This window comes from Astatotilapia calliptera, chromosome 14 (assembly GCF_964374335.1).
Source record: "Astatotilapia calliptera chromosome 14, fAstCal68.1, whole genome shotgun sequence".
In the NCBI taxonomy this organism is placed as follows: domain Eukaryota; kingdom Metazoa; phylum Chordata; class Actinopteri; order Cichliformes; family Cichlidae; genus Astatotilapia; species Astatotilapia calliptera.
This window is the reverse complement of record NC_137435.1, coordinates 2,212,076-2,231,682: the sequence shown is the minus strand read 5'-3', so window position 1 is coordinate 2,231,682 and position 19,607 is coordinate 2,212,076. Positions and strand designations below refer to the sequence as shown.

Sequence of the window (19,607 nt, the reverse complement as noted above, 5' to 3'; positions counted from 1 at the left end):
CCAGGGCTTGGTTTTTCACATGGGGGGTCTAGCCAGGACCCTTACTGGATATTGGCTGGGGAATCAAACTTTCGCTCCAAAGGTGTGTAGTCTTACCACTACACTATCGAGCTGGTAGAATAGAGTTCAATAGAGCACCTTTGGAATGATGGAATGGGAGAATCACATTGTGCACATTTGTGCCACTGCCAAATCTGAAGCAGTTGTGTGATGCTATCACATCAGCATGGACCAAAATCTCAGAGCAATGTTGAATGTGGGCTGTGAAGAGCTAACGCAGCTATGAAGGAAAAAGTGAGTCCAACCCAGTACTAAAAAGATGTACCTAATAAAGCAGGGGTGGGGAACTCCAGGCCTCGAGGGCCTGTGTCCTGCAGGTTTTAGATATCACCAAGAATCACATGATTAGTTCATTCCCAGGCCTCTGGAGAACTTCAAGACATGTTGAGGAGGTCATTTAGCCATTTAAATCAGCTGTGATGGATCACAGACACATCTAAAACCTGCAGGATCCCGGTCCTCGAGGCCTGAAGTTGCCTACCCCTGTAATAAAGTGACTGGTGAGTGTACAGGGATATTTTTTTAATGAATCTGTTAGACCCTGATGAGGAAAGCAGAAGAGAATGGATGGATGGATAGATCTATTGGTGTTTATCATTCATGTACAGTTTCCTTTGTATATGACAGATATTCAAAGTGTTCTTAAGCCATTATGACTTTCGCTCCCCCCCATCCATTCGATTGTTTTCATTATCATCTTGAGCTTTACATTTCTGCCTCAAACAGCAAATCTTGCTACTGTGGGTCTGTTATCCATGGTTTAATGCAAAACATGCCACTGCAGTGATTAGAAGTGGAAAATTACATTGAATCAAAGCCTACAATCACAATCAGAATTATTATGTAATGTACATTAAAAGCATACATATATTTTACACAACTTTGCACCACCCACACATTAATAGTCCTAACTGTGTAAAACAAAAAAAAGGAAAAAAAATATAAAAGTTGTGGGAGAAGCAAACTGACAAATCCATGTCTATGATTAAATATAGTGGCACCTAGAAATAAATGAGGGGTCTCATAAATGACTTAAAGGGTTAAAACATGTCCACGCTTTACTAAATGCACCAATACTCCAAAAATGACTGCACAATCCAAAGTTTTACTTAATGCCCTCACAGATGTTCACCTTTTTAAAATGAAATCCTATTTAAAGGAAAGAAAATCCAATACTTTTCCAAATTATCCACAAATGTTTTTAATTAAAAAACAAAACACAAAAAACAATTGTAATTTTCAAAATGACAAACGTTTGTCTCAATGTTTCCTTTTTTTCATTAATTAAAAATGTAAATGGCACCAAATGAGGATGTGGTGCTAATATTGCTGCTTTACCAGGTGTAACAATTAAGTTTAACATCCAGGCATCCATGAAAACAGGATTTATTACATTTAACAGAGTTAGAAGTTAGCAGGAAGTTAGCTCGCTAGTTTCCACCTAAATATGATATAGCATGTTCTGACTGAGAGATTACGGAAACAAATTCAAACGTACAGCTCTGCTATCACTTCCAACATAAAGACAGAAAACTAAACAGCAGTGACGTTTGTAGGGTTACTGAAGTTGGGCTAGCTGCTATATAATGATGTGCTACGTGATCGCTAGCTACACAGCTATGTTAGCATAATAAACACAGTGAAGCTGGAGGATGAACGCTAACTTTTTTCCACTCGATAAAAGTTAACGTGAGGGTTCCCGATGGTTAGAGACAAATGCAATCGCATGGCAGGATGCTGTAAACGGACCAAACTTCAGCCAGGAGAACAACTGAGATAATCCATCCACAATACGAGGTTAGTCATTAATATACTGCAACAAGATGGGAATAGAACAGCTGCCTGAGAATTCAACATTAATGAATCAATGGTACAGAAGTGGAGGAAGCAAGAAGAATGATTTGACTTTTTTTGGACAACAGATGGAAATTAGCCTTTGGCTATAATCTGGTATGTTTGCATTCATGTAATTTCTTTTTTTTTTCATTAACATGCACTGTCCCAAGTAAATTTATAAATAAAGAGTAAAGTTTGACTTATCTGACCGTTTTGTTTCGCTTAATGCGCCTTATAATCCGGTGCACCTTATGGTCCGAAAATACTCATGCAAAGCTAGTATAGTGGAGTCCAAGTATAAAAATATGGAACTGGATATGAGCAGACTAGATCCTCCTTTAAACCTAAAAATGTGCCAACAATCTTATTTTGTTGCTTTTACTTAGCCAAGACTCTTGCATGGCTGGTAGTGTTTACATGGCATAATTTACTGGAAATTCTGCTCCCTTTTACCTTAACATATGTACAAAGTTCAATCAATAGATAGATTAAACTACAGTTGTCATAAACAGTTGGTTACTCCCATTCCTGCAGGTCACACAAAGCTGCTGAGCACTTGTGCATTTCAACTGTAAACCAGAACCAAAGTGCAGGGTAGAGGGGCTCAGTGAACTTGCAGTGAAAGGTGTGGAGGTGGATCCGAGTGTCAGTGGAGACATCAAAGAAGGACAGAATGCCAGCTGGCCAGTCCATGTACACTCCAATTCTAAAGCAAGAGCCTTTATTGCTGGGGCGAAATGGTATCTCTTTTTGACTATAATTGTGCCACACGGAGTAATTATCCCTATGGCAGAGTAGTATCCAGGACCTCTCATTTCCCCCAAGCCAGTAGGATTTATCCTCACCTTTCCTCTGGATGCCCTTGTAAGTCACACCTATGGAAACAATCCCTCTCCACTTTACCTCCCAGTAACAACGTCCAGTGAGACCTTCTGTACATAGTGCCTGTTCCCAGTTATAAAATATATCTGGAGTGAAAGGCAGGAATTCCCATCGTGACTGTAAAACTGGCTGTTTTGACCCCAACACAGTCTTCTTGTCTGGCTTCAGAGCAAGGTTCTTGTGGACTGTATTATTGTCCAGTGTGAGACAGCAGGCATCTGATTGAAGAAAAGATTACAAACTGATAAAACAAGGAGCTTTAACAAAATTTAGTTAATCACACTTGCTACAAAAAGCTATTTTTCTAACTGCAGTGATTTTGAGCACAGCGAGCAGCCAACAACATAGACACTGTGGCTGATGATATAGAATCAGCCTATTTTATACAAGAAACATTTCTCTCCTTTCCCAAATGTGGGCTAATAACAGTCTTTTAAAGCCATTAGTTGTAATTAGAATGACCCAACTGCTGCATTTTGTTCTGTTTAATGTCCAACTTGTTTGTTGTGAGTCTTGCAGAGGGCTGAGTTCACTAACTTAAGTTTTCAATGATTTTTATCTTGAGGATAACAACTGTAGCGCTTGCAAGCCAAATTAGCCTGATTACTAGCAGCAGGTTTAAAAAGAAAAGCTGATGCACAACATGCACAGCTCATGTTTCTCTGTATTTTGCAGGTATGGAGATATTTTTGTGTTCTGGAAATGTGAGTTTTGTTATTTGCTTGTGTGCTGTTAAATTAGCACTTGCTAATATGATTTTAGTGAATTTGAGATTAAGGGTTGAATTGTGAATTTTTGTTACATTTGTTATATTTTAAAGCACCAAAACCTTCAATCCGGGTTGTCAATTTTTTGTTTTGTTTTACTGCTTAACTTTTTATTTATTATTTTTCTCAGTTGGGTTTTTGGTGATTTTTTTTAGTGATACATTACTTTATGTTATTTATTTAGCCCTTTTGTTGACCATTGAAAGTTTGACTTGATATTTTAAATGATTACTTTTTTGCATTACATTACTGTATGTGCTCTAAAGCTATAAAATGAGAGGCACAGCACAACATTTTGGTCGGAGAGTGACGAAACCTGCAGCTTCAGAATCTGTGAGATTGTTGGCTTTCAGCACCAACGGTGTGGCCGCATACGTGCCATCAGGTGAACAAGTCATGCTTTGTGTTTGCATCGTTTTCCTTTTACCTGCTCTTTCATTGTTACCGTTCTAGCTGTTTGGTGGTTGTTGAAATCATTTTGTGAACTTTGAGCTGAGATTCTGGTGTTTCTGGCAAAATACATTTATATTTAAAAATCGATTTCTGGATTTAATGAATCGATATCACGTTATTCTAAATAAAATTAATTTAAATCAGGACATCGATTTTTTTAAAGGCACCCTTAGATAGAACATGATTTACTGACTACGTTCCTCTGTAATCCCATCATCATGGCGAATGAGGGTGCTGTCTGGGTTACTTTCTACAGTAAAAGCTAACATGTAAGCAGTTAAACCGCTGTAACTTACAAGCTTAGCTTCATCAAATCAAGGCAGCTTTGTTTTCATGACACTGATACTCAGGTATAAAGTATGCACATTTGTACAATATGCCTATTCTCTCAGTCATTACCAACAACATGCTTGTAACAATATATTACAAAGATAAGGTTTGACAAAATAATGACACTTTCTGAGCAGGAAACTTTCCAATTAAAAAAAAGGTTTTCACTAATTAATTACTTACACTTTCTAAGATCTGTTTTTAACCTCTGTGCTCCATTGTGGTCCAGCCTGAGATAAAAAAAAAAGCAAACAATATCAGACCAACATGCTTCCATCCATCCATTCTCTTCCACTTATCCTTATCAGGGTCATGTGGGGGTTTTAGTCTGTCCCATATGGAAAAGGAATCTGACGCAGGGCCAACACAGAGAGACAGACAACCATTCGCGCTCACATTCGCATCTATGGGCGATTTAGAGTTACCAATTAATCAAACCCCACTAATTGCATGTCTTTGGACTGTGGGAGAGAGTCACACAATCCAAAGAGTACCCAAACAGAACCCACACAGACACGGAGAGAACATGCAAACACAGAAAGGGACCAGCCAATGGTGGAGCACAAACCCAGGACCTTCTTGCTGTGAGGCAACAGTGCTTTTCTAAACCACAAGCAACTACAGAAACAAGCTGTTAGCAAATAAATGCAGTATTGATTAATCAACAGCGTTAAATCTACAGGAATATAAATTAGCATCAGGTTGATCATCAAAACAACTAACAGATAAAACTGGTTATCATGGATGCACCACTGCTTCAACATGTGAAAAATGCAAATTTTCATTTCATTTCATTAATAAGCACAATGAACCATAAAGACATAACTATTTTCGACTGGTGGGAATGGCAGCCTCAGTGTTTTTCAATTTTTCTTCTATGGGATGAACCATGAATTTGTCTGGTTTCACAGTTATCAAAAATTCTTTCCTGGTGCTTCTTTATATATCTCTGGATTAAAGCAAGGCTCTCCATACCTGAGTGTTTCCAGTCTGCATTGGGGATCCTCCAGTTTAGCAGTAAGAAGCATTGCGCCAAAGTCACCAAGATGATTGTAGTTCAGGTCCAGTTCTTGCAGATGGATGGGGTTGGATGTCAGGGCTGAGGCCAAAGAAGGACATCCTTTTTCTGTTATCTGACAGCCCGACAGACTGTAAACGCACACACAAAGGGAAAATGTTATGTTATACTGTATTTGGCAAAAAGGACACAAAAAAGGCCCCAACATGTTGCACTGATTTCCCATAATTGCCTACTGTTTAGATGTCTGAATTCCTGATTTTCTTTATCTCCTATGCCTTACTTTTACAGTGCATTCCAATTGTCTGTTTTGGTTAGCAAGGTTCCTAACTGATAGACGTCACCCAGAAGTATCTGGATGGCAGATGTTCCAAATACTAATTAAAGGAGCTTCATTGCTTCCTTCAGCATAGTATATACTGGGACCAGCCTTTATGAAAAGAGCTGACCATCCAACCATTTATGAAAAAAATCAAGATAATAAACAAAGTGGTGCAAAGTGTGCATGTTAATTGTAACCACTTTTTCATTTCATAAGCTGCTGATATAGTTTTTAACAACACAGCTGAACCCTGAACACATCTGGAATAAAAACTACTTCTCATCGAGTTGTTGCCTGGCGTGAATAGAAAAGATTTTTACAACTCTAGACCATGATACCCTGCCCAGGATAGTGTTACTGTGACAGGGGCCTAGGTCTCAGGTCCAACTTATTCCAAAATGATCAGTTTTGCAATTATGCCATCAGATCTATGGCTGTTTGCCTTGGACACTCAGGTGAAGGGAAGATTTGAATTTTAGCATTCACCAGCTGGTAGTAATCATTTGATAGGGATCGGGTGGCAGGGGAAGATGCTCAGTAGGCTTGGCACTTGGCAGAGGACATGGTTATGGAGATCTTTAATTTCTACCTCAGGTAGAACTTTGACAGCATTCCAGTGGAGCCTGGGGATGCTGAGCTCAAATGAACTATGTTCGATATCTCCTCTGCAGAGAGACCTTGCCATAAGAGGCTGTATGGTGGTTGGTGCGTGTTACAGCAATCACCAAACTAAATTATCCAACTTGACAGTAAAAATGAACATGTTGAAACCCTGGTACAAAAACAAACAAGCAAACAAAAAATACTGTACAAGGAGTACATTTTTTTCACTTGGAATACTGATAAGGGTTCATGTTAGGGGTGTGGCTAAATTACCTGCCACCTGCCAAAATAAATAAATAAAATACAGTTAGTTATGGTCAAAACATTAACATGGGGCCTTCAAAATACTGAGTTGAAAACAGCTATGTACATTTTTATATAAAGTCAGTATTTGTAAATGCAAAGTTCTAAATTTGTCAGATTAAACACTGAAAAAAATTATAATTTATGCTTTGATTGAAGTACTATAAACTTTAGTAGATCCCAGACAGTAAATTGTTTTCTTGTTACAGAATGTTATGGCCACCACCATTAATGAGGAAAGTGTCATGGTACTGTATTCAGCCAGGCTTTACTTTCAGTCGGGTGTCAGTGGAAATAAAGGTCAGATCTGGTACTCTGTTGGTTTGGGAGTAAGTCAAGTACCTAAGTGAATACTTTCAAGTTATTCAAGTTTATAGATTTAAGAGTAAGACTGACAGACTACTATAGAATGAGGTGGATGAGTACCACGTCAATACTGATGAAGACAGATTTTGAAGACCTAGTTCAGGCAATCCACCAGTTTCAGCCAGCTAAAAACAAAACAAAACAAAAAAAAGTCTAATACTAAGAACACAGCCAAGGTGTTCAGTTTAAGAGATCTGACCTGAGTGCCTTCAGTTTACAGTAAGGATTTCGTAGTCCAGCAGAGAGCATCACCACTCCTGAATCCAGCAGGTCATTGCTACTTAAATCAAGAACTGTCAGATGACAGACTCTGACAGCTGAAGCCAGATATCCACAGCTTTTCTCTGACAGACCACAGTAGCTAAGGCTGAAAAAAAAGCACATTTGATATATTATTGTGAGTCTTTGCCTTAAAATACAAAGTGTTTTAAGGTACTGCTGTTGTGATTAGGCACTATATAAACTGAATTCAACTGAACTGAGAATTCTAACAGATAATATTGAACAAATGAAAACTGGAGACATTACAAATGAGAGAGCAATCAACAGGCCTATGCAATATTGCAGTTACCCCACTGACCTGAGAGTTTTTAGTCTACAGTATGGACTCTGTAAGCCAACACAGAGTTGCTTGACTCCTGAATCTTGCAGACAGTTGAAACTCATGTCCAGCTCTGTCAGCCTGGAGGACTGAAAGTTGAGCACTGAAGTCAAAATGCCACAGCTTACTGTTGATAGATCACAGGCAACCAACCTGAATGTTTAAAAGAGAAGGAAGAAAACCCCCCAATATTATATATGTTAATATAAAATCATTTTCCTTTCAGCTGCTCCATTCAAAGGTCACCACAGCAGATGAGCTCCATCTACCTCACCTCATCCCAACATGATCCCCTGTCATACCATCCCTCTGCATGTTCTCCTTTACTACAACCATGAATTTTACTGTGGTCTTCATCTTTTCCTCTTTCCTTCCTCTTTTTCCCCCCACTATATCCACTATCCCTCCTCTGTACATGTCCAAACCATCTCTCTCATGGCTCCCAGCTCAGGTGTCACTGTGATATATTCATTTTCATTAGTGTTCTGACAGGACAAGCAAAGCAAGCAATACTTACTCCTACTCCATTTCTCCTCCCATCTACACCATGGCACAACAACTCCTGGCCTTGCTTCCCTTCCAAATGGTCTCCTGCACACATAATAAATTATGCCGGATGCCCTTCCTGGCACAAGCCTCCCCATTAATCAGAGTAGTCTGTTATAGTCTTATCTCTATGTTTAGGTTGTGAGTGCCTATTTTATTTTGGTAGCGGTTTGTCCATGTCATGTTGCCAGTTCCCCTATTCCCCAGTCTTGTTACCCTTAATTAGTTTCAGGTGTTCCTTGTTCCCAACCTGTTTCCCTAAGTGTCCCCTAGTATAGATTTTCTGTGTTTTCCATTTATCCTTTAATGCTGTTGTCCTTGCCTTCCTGTTTCCCCATGTGTGTTGCTTTGCCTGGAGATTTTTATTTTGTATCTTGGACTGGTAAATGAACTGATTCTTATATAGCGCTTTTCTACTCAAAGCACTGTATACAACATGCCTCATTCACCCCAGCACTTCTAAACTCAAGTGCAAACTAATAAACATTCACACTCCAATGAACACATCAGAGAGCAACTTGGGGTTAGTATCGTGCCCAAGGATATTTGGCATGCAGACTAGGGAAGCCAAGAATCAAACCACCAACCTTCTAATCAGTAGCTGATCTGCTCTACCACCTGAGCCACAGCCACCGGTCTCTGGTATCTTGGACATTGTTTAATTTCTTTTTTTTTTTTTCAGCCAAAATAAGTGGTTCACTTATGGTTTTGTACTTGGTCTTAGCTTCCAGGAATTGAGACCATAAACTCTTCACAAAGTGTTCGCTGAAGCGAGAAAGTGAGCAGTGGGAGCATTTTCTATTTTCTATAGTTCTTAATATATCTACTTCCCCTCCAGCATGTTTTGAGCCCCTTTGAGGACATTTGCTACCACTGCTACGCAGATGATATCCAGTTATTCATTTCTTTTAATTCTCAAGATGTTTCTAAGCTACAGATTTTTAATGAGTGCTTAGATTCCAGGAAAGACTGAAGTCCTTGTATGCCCCTGATAGACACGTACCTAAGATAATGAATGCTCTTGGTCCCCTTGCAACATTTCTGAAATTGTCTAACAGGAACCTAGGGGTAATCTTTGACCTCACTTGGATGTTCATGTCAAATCTTTGGTTCGGTCCTGCTTTTATCACTTAAGAAACATTTCTAAACTAAGCCCTATTGTATCTCACACTGAACTGGAGATTATCATTCATGCTTTCATTTTATCAAGACTGGACTACTGTAATTCACTGTTTACATGTTTAAACAAAAACTCCTTGGAGCATCTACAGATTGTTCAAAATGCCGCAGCAAGACTTGTGACCAAAACATCTAAGTATTTACATCTGACACCATTGCTAATACAGCTGCACTGGCTCCCCATTGAATTTAGAGTCCACTTCAAGATTCTGGTACTGACTTATAGAGCTCTTCATGGTCAAGCACCTGCCTACATCATTGAACTTCTACAGCCTCATGTTCCTAGCAGGTCTCTTAGGTCATGTAATCATGGTCTACTTGTCATTCATCATACAAGGCTGAGAACTAAGGGAGACTGTGGAACTCTCTCCCACTGAGCTTAAAATCTCTGGACTCAGTAGCTTCTAAATAACTAAAAACACATGTTGTCTGTTTTGTTTTATACTTTGTTATCCCTGTGTGAAGCACTTTGTGATCTTTTATCTTTAAAGGTGCCATATAAATGAAGTTTTACTTGCTTTTTTTAAACTTACTTTCTCAGACTTCTCTTTTTTTTATATCAGAGAAGTTGCTCCCTGCTGGCTGTTTGAAAGAATCATATCTTTTATATGTGCTTTGCCTAACACAACCATTAAACATTTATCATGCTGGTATTTTCTTAATAATGTTTTCTTAAGTATCTACTAGTCTAAACAGTCTTGGCAGATGGCCCTGACCACCACCCAATCCACAGTGCAACAAACCACTATACCATATCTTGGGGATATGGCTAAGAGCTTTGGTTGATCACAGACCTCATTCTTTTAGGTCATTCAGGTTGAGTTCAGAGGACAGCCTAGAGTCTTCTAAACTTAAAGAAGACATTTGAGGGGGAGCATGGAAGGAAACCCTGGTGCAGACCCAGAACACACTAGGGAGATTATGTTTCTTGGCTGGCTTGAGCTGGAGGAGGTGAGCTCTGGGTATCTCTGCTTATTCTGTTGTGTCTATGACAGATGCATGGATATTTTTTCATTATGCTGAAACAATGGGCAGAGTTACATGTTCATAATTTAATTTTCTCAAGTAATGCCCACTGTCAAGCTGCAGGAATATATGTATGTATTTCCCAATGATGGCATACGCCTTTTAACATATTTTTGTATATATGGCTGTGGCATGAACTACCATATTCATGATAAACTTTCTTTATAACCTAGACAGTAATATGACTAAAACTTTCTTCATTAATCAAACCTGAGAACTTCGAGTTTACACTGTAGACTGCCCAAGCCAACAGAAAGCAGCTTCACTCCAGAATCCTCCAGCTTGTTATAATTCAGGGACAGGTTTATCAGACTGGAGGACTGGGTGCTGAGGACTGATGAGAGATCCTCGCAGCATGCCTCTGTGAGACTGGTTTGTTCCAACCTAAATGTTAAAAGAAACACATTTGTTTTTATTTCAGACATTTCATAAGTTTATCCGAGATCTTTAGTGCCTTAATAAACTACATGTAGGTTGTAAACAGTTTTAAAACACCAAAATTAGAACTGCATAGAGTGCAAATTCATAACAAATGTATGTCTTCACATAACACAAAATCTTACAAGAAACACATAAGCACACGCAAACTTTATCAAACCTCAGAGTTTTCACTTGACAGTATGGACTCCGCAGTCCAGCACAGAGTGAAATCACCCCTGGATCTTGCAGGTTGTTGTTACTCAGGTTTAGCTTAGTCAAATTACATGACTGGGAGTTAAAAACTGTTGCCAAAAATGAACAGCTTTTCTCTGTCAGCTTACAGCCGCTCAGCCTGAAATAAGTACCAGTGGGGAAAAGACAGAAGTCATATAAGTAGATTCAAGTTTTATTTTGTCATTCATTAAAAAAAACAAAAAACAAAACTCGCCTCTTTCCCTGCGGTGGCGGTCTTTATCCTTCAAACTCAGGCCCTCTACCAGAGGCCCGGGAGCTTGAGGGTCCTGTGCAGTATCTTAGTTGTTCCTAGGACTATGTTCTTCTGGACAGAGATCTCAGATGTTGTTTCTGGGATCTGCTGGAACCACTCGCCTTGCTTGGGGGTCATTGCACCAAGTGGCTGGCATCCAGAAATCCTACCAATGGCTGGACAGAGCTAGACTAAAAGACAGCACAGAGGCACTAATCATGGCAGCATAGTAACAAGCTCTAAGTACAAGATCCATAGAGGCTGGAGTCTACCACACCAGGCAAGACCCCAGGTGCAGGCTGTGTAAAGATGCCCCTGAGACAATCCAGCACATAACAGCAGGGCGCAAGATGCTAGCAGGCAGGGCATGCACGCCATAACTAATGGTGATGGCGTTCTATGTATGCCAATGGTGCAATGACCCCCAAGATAGCCGAGTGGCTCCAGCAGATCCCAGGAACAACATTCCAGATCTCTGTCCAGAAGAGAGCAGTCCTAGGAACAGCTAAGATACTGTGCAGGACCCTCAAGCTCCCAGGCCTCTGGCAGAGGACCCAAGCTTGAAGGACAAAGACTGCTCCGCAGGGGTGAGAGGGGAATTTTTTGTTATATATAACATCAACCTACAGAGCTGTGCTGGAGGTTTTGACCACTGGCAGCAGCCTTTGAAGAGCTTCCTCTGATGCAGAGTATTTCTTTAGGTCAAACACATCCAAATCTTCTTCTGATGACAGTAAGATGAAGATCAGTGCTGACCAATGAGCACGTGATAGTTGGTTTGAGGAGAGACTTCTTGACCTCAGTGATTGCTGAATTTCTTCCACTAGAGAACTGTCATGCAGTTCATTCAGACAGTGGAACAGATTGATGCTTCTCTCTGGAGAGATTTTTTTTCTGATTATTTTCTTGATGTACTGATTTGTTTTCTGGTTCACTTTTGAGCAACTTCCTTGCTGTGCTGGCATAGCAGAGCCTGCTAGGAGTGCCTGGTTGGTTTCCAGCGAAAGACCCAAGAGGAAGCGGAGGAAGAGATCTAGATGTCCATTCGGACTCTGCAAGGCTTTGTCCACAGCACTCTGGTAAAACTTTGCATATGTGTTGTCCTTGTTTAATAGTCCAGACCATTTGGATTTAGACTGTACATCAGACAGCAGATTGACCCCAGAATTGATGAAGGTCAGATGGACGTGAAGAGCAGCCAGAAACTCCTGAACGCTCAGATGGACAAAGCAGAACACCTTTTCCTGGTACAGTCCTCTCTCCTCTTTGAAGATCTGTGTGAAAACTCCTGAGTACACCGAGGCTGCTCTGATATCGATGCCACACTCTGTCAGGTCTGATTCATAGAAGATCAGGTTTCCTTTCTGAAGCTGGTCAAAAGCCAGTTTTCCCAGAGACTCTGTCATCTTTATGGTTTCTGGACTCCAGTGTGGATCTGTCTCAGCTCCTCCGTCATACTTTATGTTCTTTAGTTTTGCCTGAACTACCAAGAAGTGGATGTACATCTCAGTCAGGGTCTTGGGCAGCTGTCCTCCCTCTCTGGTTATCAGCACATCTTCCAGAACCGTAGCAGTGATCCAACAGAAGACTGGGATGTGGCACATGATGTGGAGGCTTCGTGATCTCTTGATGTTTTGGAGGACAATACTGCCCTGCATTTTATCTTTAAATCTCTTTTGAAAGTATGCTTCCTTCTGTGAATTAGTAAATCCTCTGACCTCTGTCAGCATGTGGACACATTCAGCAGGTATCTGATTGGCTGCTGCAGGTCGTGTGGTTATCCAGAGGCGAGCGGAGGGAAGGAGTTTACCACTGATAAGGTTAGTCAGCAGCACATCCAGTGAAGTTGACTTTGTTACATCACTCAATGTTTTATTGTGCTTGAAGTCCAGAGGAAGGCGGCACTCATCCAGACCATCAAAGATGAACACAACTTGGGGCTTGTCATAGTTGTAGGTTTCTCCTTTTGTTTCAGAAAAGAAGTGATGAAGAAGTTTCTTCAAGCTGAACTTTTTCTCTTTCAGCACATTCAGCTCTCTGAAAGTAAATGGAAATATAAACTGAATGTCCTGATTGGCTTTGTCTTCAGCCCAGTCAAGAGTGTATTTCTGTGTTAAGACTGTTTTCCCAATGCCTGCCACTCCCTTCGTCAGCACGATTCTGATTGGTTCATCTCTTGTAGGTGAGAGTTTAAAGATGTCTTCACATCTGATTGTTGTTTCTATTTTGTCTCTTTTCCTAAATACTGCTTCAATTTGTCTGATCTCATGTTCATTATTAATCTTTCCAGTCTCTCCCTCTGTGATGTAGAGCTCTGTGTAGATCTCATTGAGGAGCGTTGGATTTCCAGCTTTAGCAACTCCCTCAAACACAACCTGGAACTTCTTCTTGAGATTACATTTGAGTTTCCGCTGGCAGTTGATGGTGTAGGTTTCTGAATCAACAATCAACAGAAATAATAATGAGTGTTTTTGCCAAAATTTGTACAAACCCATTTTTAAAAAAAATTGAATGTCAAGTAAAATGTAAATAAGAACAGAATGTAAATGTAAAGGTGAATTAGCAAGTCATTTAAATACAAGAACACATGTTTAACCCATAAGGACAAACGGGGACAGAGGTGTCACTGGGGGTTCTTATGGGAAAATGAGGTAAGTTTCTGTTAAAGTTTCAGAATTGAATCCCCCATAGTTTTCCTGACTGTAAAAATGGGTCTGGGCTTTTATTTGTTAATATGATTTTGAATTGCTTAAATTCTCTGATCTGCATTACAGCCATCATTTATATTCATTATATATTTGTGCACAAGGCATGGATAACTAACACCATAAATACTTACAGATTTATAATAATTCTACTGCTATTCAGACTTTTCCGTAAATCGTGGTTATTTAAGCAAGATAATGACATTTTGCATTTATTCCAACTGCATGGATCCATAGTAAAAGACACTAAAATACTTCATATAAACATGTAAACAATATTCAAGTCAGTGTTTATGCTTGACATTTCATTATGCAAGTTATTAAAAGCCTAGAAGAGGTAGAAGAACACTTCTCCAACTCCAACCCCCAACGCATGTGGCAAGGACTCCAGACCATTAAAGACTACAGGACCACCAAACACTCCCGCGCATCCTCTGATGTCTCCTTCCTCAATGAGCTCAACAACTTTTATGCTCGTTTTAAGCGAGGGAACCCCACAACTACGACCAAAGCAGACGTGACGCCGGACCACCACCCACTGACTCTTTCCCCCACCGATGTAGGAGCGGTGCTGAGCAGGATTAATGTCCAAAAGGCTGCAGGTCCTGATGGCATCCCCCGGCGTGTTCTCAGAGCGTGTTCTGGGGAGCTTGCAGGAGTGCTCACAGACATATTCAACCTGTCCTTGGCCCACGCTGTGGTACCGGCCTGCTTCAAATCCACCTCCATCGTCCCGATACCCAAAACTCCAACCCATCTAGCCTCAATGATTACCGCCCAGTAGCACTCACCCCCATCATCACTAAGTGCTTAGAGCAGCCGGTCCTAGCACACTTCAAATCCTGTCTCCCCCCACCCTGGACCCCCACCAATTCGCATACCGCCAGAACAGGAGCACAGAGGATGCAGTCTCCATCGCACTGCACTCTGTCCTCTCACACCTGGACAACAACAACACCTACGCCAGAATGCTGTTTATAGACTTCAGTTCAGCATTCAATACAATCCACCCCTCACAACTCATCAGGAAACTGACAGACCTGGGCATCAGTTCCCTCATCTGCAAATGGTTACTGGACTTCCTGACCAACCGGCCCCAACATGTCCGGCTGGATAACCACTGCTCATCTACCATCACGATGAACACCGGTGTACCACAAGGCTGTGTGATGAGCCCTTTCCTCTACTCCCTCTTCACCCACGACTGCAGACCTGCTGATGGTTCCAACACCATCATTAAGTTTGCAGATGACACCACGGTGATTGGCCTCATCAGTGACAACGATGAGGCCGCCTACAGGGAGGAGGTGGATCGTCTGGCTGAGTGGTGCGACACAAACAACCTGCTGCATAACACCGAGAAGACCAAGGAGCTCATCGTGGACTACAGGAGGAATGCTGACCCACATCCACCCATCCACATTAAGGGGACGGCTGTGGAGCGTGTGAGCAGCTTCAAGTTCTTGGGAGTCCACATCTCCGAGGATCTCATCTGGATGACCAACTGCTCCAAGCTGGTCAAGAAGGCTCACCAGCGCCTCTTCTTCTTGAGGACTCTGAGGAAGAACCACCTGTCCTCAGACATCCTGGTGAACTTCTATCGTTGCACCATCGAGAGCATCCTGACCAACTGTATAACAGTCTGGTACAGGAACTGCTCTGCCTCGGACCGGAAGGCGTTGCAGAGGGTCGTGAAAACTGCCCAGCGCATCGCTGGAGCACCACTTCCTGCCATGAAAGACATCTACAGGAAGCGGTGTCTGAAAAGGGCTGGGAAAATCATCAAAGACCCCAGTCACCCATGTGACATGGACTCACATGGACTCTTCACCCTCCTGCCCTCTGGGAGGCGCTACAGGAGCCTCCGGACTAAGACCACCAGGTACCGGAACAGCTTCTTCCCCACAGCTGTCAGACTCCTGAACTCTGCCTCCTGACATCTGACCCACGTTAACACATGGACTGAACATACACACACACACAATGGACAACTGTACCCTCAAACACACAATAATAACATGGACTGAACCACCACTCACAACCACTAGCACTTTATATAGCCTCTGTAAAAAGTAGCCACATATTTAACTTATCTTAAAGGCACTACTGTATAATTCTGTACAAACAATCATTCTGTACAATATGATAATTATAATTCTACAACTGTTTACAACTGTTCACAACTGTTTATAACTTGCATATTTCTGTATAGTTTCATATTTATATCCTGTTCATAGCCTGTACAAAGCTTGTATACCCACTACAGCCTGTACATACTTATAGTTATAGCATATTCATAACATACCTTCATACCGTGTACATTGTAACATACCCATAATAGACCAATTTTTGTACCCTCATACCTATAACAGACCCATTTCTGTAATATATCTATATACCTATATTATTGCTCATATATATTTTGTAATATATCTATATCATGGCTAAAGCACTTCTGGATGGATGCAAACTGCATTTCGTTGCCTTGTACTTGTGACATGTGCCATGACAATAAAGTTGAATTCTATTCTATTCTATTTTAACAAAAAATATGTGCTTGTCAGAATACTAGTCTCGATGGTATCATTAGTATAACCTTTTGATATTTTTTCTCAACAACTGTTTCTCGGCGTTGTCTTACTGCTCTGAAGTGACTCAGCTAGTTCCTCCTGATTCATTCTTCTCAGAAAATGCAGCGTGATTTCAAGAAAAGCTGTTCTGCTGCTTCTCAACTGTTTTTTTTTCTTAATGTCTCCCATCTCCTCAACCTCACTCCCAGTCTCTAAATATTCAGAGTCATCTTGGCTCAAAATCCTCTGGATCCTCTTCAGTTCAGTCTTCACAAATCCTGCTATATTCTCCTCAAGTAACTGTATCGGAATGAACAGATAACAATAGAACCACAATCAGTTGTATGACTTGTGAACACTAGTCTGAATAGCACTGCATGGATCATGAAAATGCAAGATATTTTAATTGATTTTAAAAGTGGTAAAAGGTTTTCAACAATCACATACTATAAATATGTAATCCATGTCCTTTGGAGTTTTATGACCACATGAGAAACTGTCAGATTCACACTTGTCCCCAAGATCTCTGCAAAGAAAAATATTATCCATAATGTGTTGTTATAGATTATGCACACACTGCCTATAGAAATAAAGCATTAAGTCATGCTTGCACTGATTATATTTCAAAGACCTCATCACAGATCTCATCATCTTAACTATCACCTGCATGCATAGAGACAATTCTAAAAAGGCTAACAAAGCTAGTGAAACTGCCAAAAGTGTGAAGAGAGAAGAGGAATTTAAAAAATAAAGATGGAAGTGACAGGAAATAAAATCAGGATGACATCTATGACAAACACTTTTCAATGTTCCCATGGCTTCTCTAATAACTATTAAACCAACCAAATCTAATCTTTTTTTTCAGTTAGTCAAGTCTTACATGTTTTCTGAACCAGACTGTCCATCTTTGAATCTAAGAGGTTCAGACTTTGACCAGTTGCTCTTCATGGACACAGAGCTGGGATAAGAGCACTTTGCTTTCTCCTGATGACTACTGAGATCAAAAGAAAGATTATCAGAAACTCAAAAAAATAAAAATCTAACAGTGCAAACTTTAACACTTATATCTCAACAACATCTCACGTCTTTCCTGAAGAAGATTGTCCATCTTTGAATCTAAGAGGTTCAGACTTTGACCAGTTGCTCTTCATGGAAACACAACTGGGTTGAGGTTGAGGAGACTTTGGACTCTCCTGATAGACCCTGAAATAATAAAAGAGAATGAATTAAAAGGATAGGATGTCAGTTGTTAGTCTGAGTAGACTTATCTGTGAAAGTGGTCCAGTATGTTTCCAAGGAATAGACCAAAATTGAATTAATTGAATTAGGGTAACAGAACAGAAAATCATCCTATGGTATGTTTTTATTTATTTATTTTTATTAAATTATTTTTTGGGGAAGCATTTTAGCCTTTATTTGATATAAGAGCAGACAGACAGAAAAGTGACAACAGAGAGAAGGGGAGGACATGCAGCAAAGGATTATGTGAGATGTTATGGCCTGCGCACTGACTGAGCTAAACTGACTCCCAAGAATTTCTCCTAAAGGGTGTACTGCCAAATACACTTGCATAGCTGTTCAGGCATAAGGAGTTCTGTAAAAACCTCTGAATGTCACGGATGAGCAGACTTGGGAAACAGTCAGTAAAACAACAATAAGCCTTGGTGCAGCCTCAACAACAGAAAGCATAACTTTTCAGTCTTTACTTTTCATCTGCAGAGTTTTGTCCATCTTTAGGATGACTCTTTTCTGTGCAGCGAAATTCACCAACCTCAGGTCTCTGCTGCTGCAAACTTTAAGGAGAGCAAGAATATATATATTTTTTGTAGTTGTTTTCAATTTCATATGATGAGAAACGATGAAAACAGATGTTACTGTGATTTAAACTACCTTTTCCTGTTGGAGCATGCACCTAACATTAAAAAAAAAAAGAAGTGAGAGAGTGAGTTGCTGCAAAATCAACACTGAAGCTGAAGATTGTTTTTAAAATGACAACAAATTATAAAAGAAAAATAAACATTTAATAATTGGGACTTACTTGGGTTATTCCTTTCAGGATCCATCACACCAGCAGATCATTGTATCCTACACACAGCTGCTTCAAAAGCGACTTTTACGATGATCTGACTGAATTATTAAAAGTTTATTAACACAGATAATAAAAAGTTAGATCCATAATTGCCAAAAACATAAAGCAGGAGAGACACTTCTCAGACAGCTCTCTTTCCTCCAAGCTGCTATCAAACTGTAACATAATGAAACCAGTTCAGCAAGTGCAAGTTGGGGCAAAGAACTGTGGCATTCAGAGGTTGACTCGAATGTAGCAAAAGAAAGAAAAAACTAGCAAGGTATAGAGTAGGTGTTTGGCTATGTTGTTCATAATCTTCAGATACCAGAGAAAAAGAATTACTCAAAGTAATAATCATTAATAAATTACAAACTATCGAAATGACTGGATGGTCTTGAATTGGTAATTTTGGCTTTATAGGAATAAGATTGTTTTAAATACAAGAAGAAGCTTAACAATAGTGCACACATATTGTTTTCTTTTCTAGTCCTTTGAGAAAATTATATTTCTTTACAGCCTAGTTTTATAAATGATGTGATCTGTTCTAATTAACCTCCAGTGGTAACAAGCTGCAGACATGGCTACATCACTACAAGTCTAAGCTGCCCTCTGATGGCAGCAGAGTGGAACTAAAGTGATGTGCAGGCATGTCTTTAGCTCTGTGTTTTGAATAGACCCAGAAGTGGTAAAAGATTTGTTTAGTAAAGGGCATCCGTATTCAGGCATCAGTTTTTCACTAGGTGAAGTAACACCTGAAACACTACTGTCTCTGTCTGATCAACTGACAATCATAATGCAATCTTATATTTGTTAATGTGTTCAAATGCAAATTTAGTTGACCCAGTGTTTAAAATAAATGGCTAAATAATGTGTTAAATGTCTAATCTTTACATCAAAAAATACATATTTGGATTCTTTGATTAGAACTGTATTCTTTTTACAACCAGGACAGGAGAGGGAAGAAGCAGAGAGAGGAAATGAGATGAAAGGTACAGTAGATTAATTGGACACTAAAAGAGCAGGAAAAGTGAAGAACACGTGAGCATCCAAAACACCAGACAGAGG

The 19,607-nt window shown here is 40.1% G+C and overlaps 1 protein-coding gene across 2 annotated transcripts; it reads right to left on the bottom strand.

Annotated features, from left to right (window-relative positions):
• Positions 1-1,245: 1,245 nt before the first annotated feature.
• LOC113036662 (NACHT, LRR and PYD domains-containing protein 3-like) lies at positions 1,246-19,181 on the bottom strand. Of its 2 annotated transcripts, none has more exons than XM_026193074.2 (15): positions 18,513-19,181; positions 18,365-18,386; positions 18,181-18,267; positions 17,558-17,677; positions 17,355-17,468; positions 16,922-17,000; positions 16,546-16,774; positions 11,827-13,633; positions 10,891-11,064; positions 10,503-10,676; positions 7,521-7,694; positions 7,140-7,307; positions 5,304-5,477; positions 4,512-4,558; positions 1,246-2,996 (listed from the first exon to the last, which is right to left on the bottom strand). In XM_026193074.2, exons 1-15 carry the CDS (start codon positions 18,535-18,537, stop codon positions 2,413-2,415), a joined length of 3,978 nt encoding a protein of 1,325 aa, XP_026048859.2. In that variant the 5' UTR covers positions 18,538-19,181; the 3' UTR covers positions 1,246-2,412. The 2 variants fall into 2 exon arrangements, with proteins under 2 accessions (XP_026048859.2, XP_026048860.2); XM_026193075.2 differs by having other exon boundaries at positions 17,355-17,465.
• Positions 19,182-19,607: the final 426 nt, after the last annotated feature.

Coding starts and splice junctions, on each gene's coding strand:
- LOC113036662 (XM_026193074.2), bottom strand. CDS start 18,537: ATGGATCCTGAAAGGAATAACCCAA. Junction 18,268..18,364: donor GCATGCTCCAACAGGAAAAG/GTAGTTTAAATC, acceptor CTCTCCTTAAAG/TTTGCAGCAGCAGAGACCTG. Junction 2,997..4,511: donor AAAAACAGATCTTAGAAAGT/GTAAGTAATTAA, acceptor TTCTTCAATCAG/ATGCCTGCTGTCTCACACTG.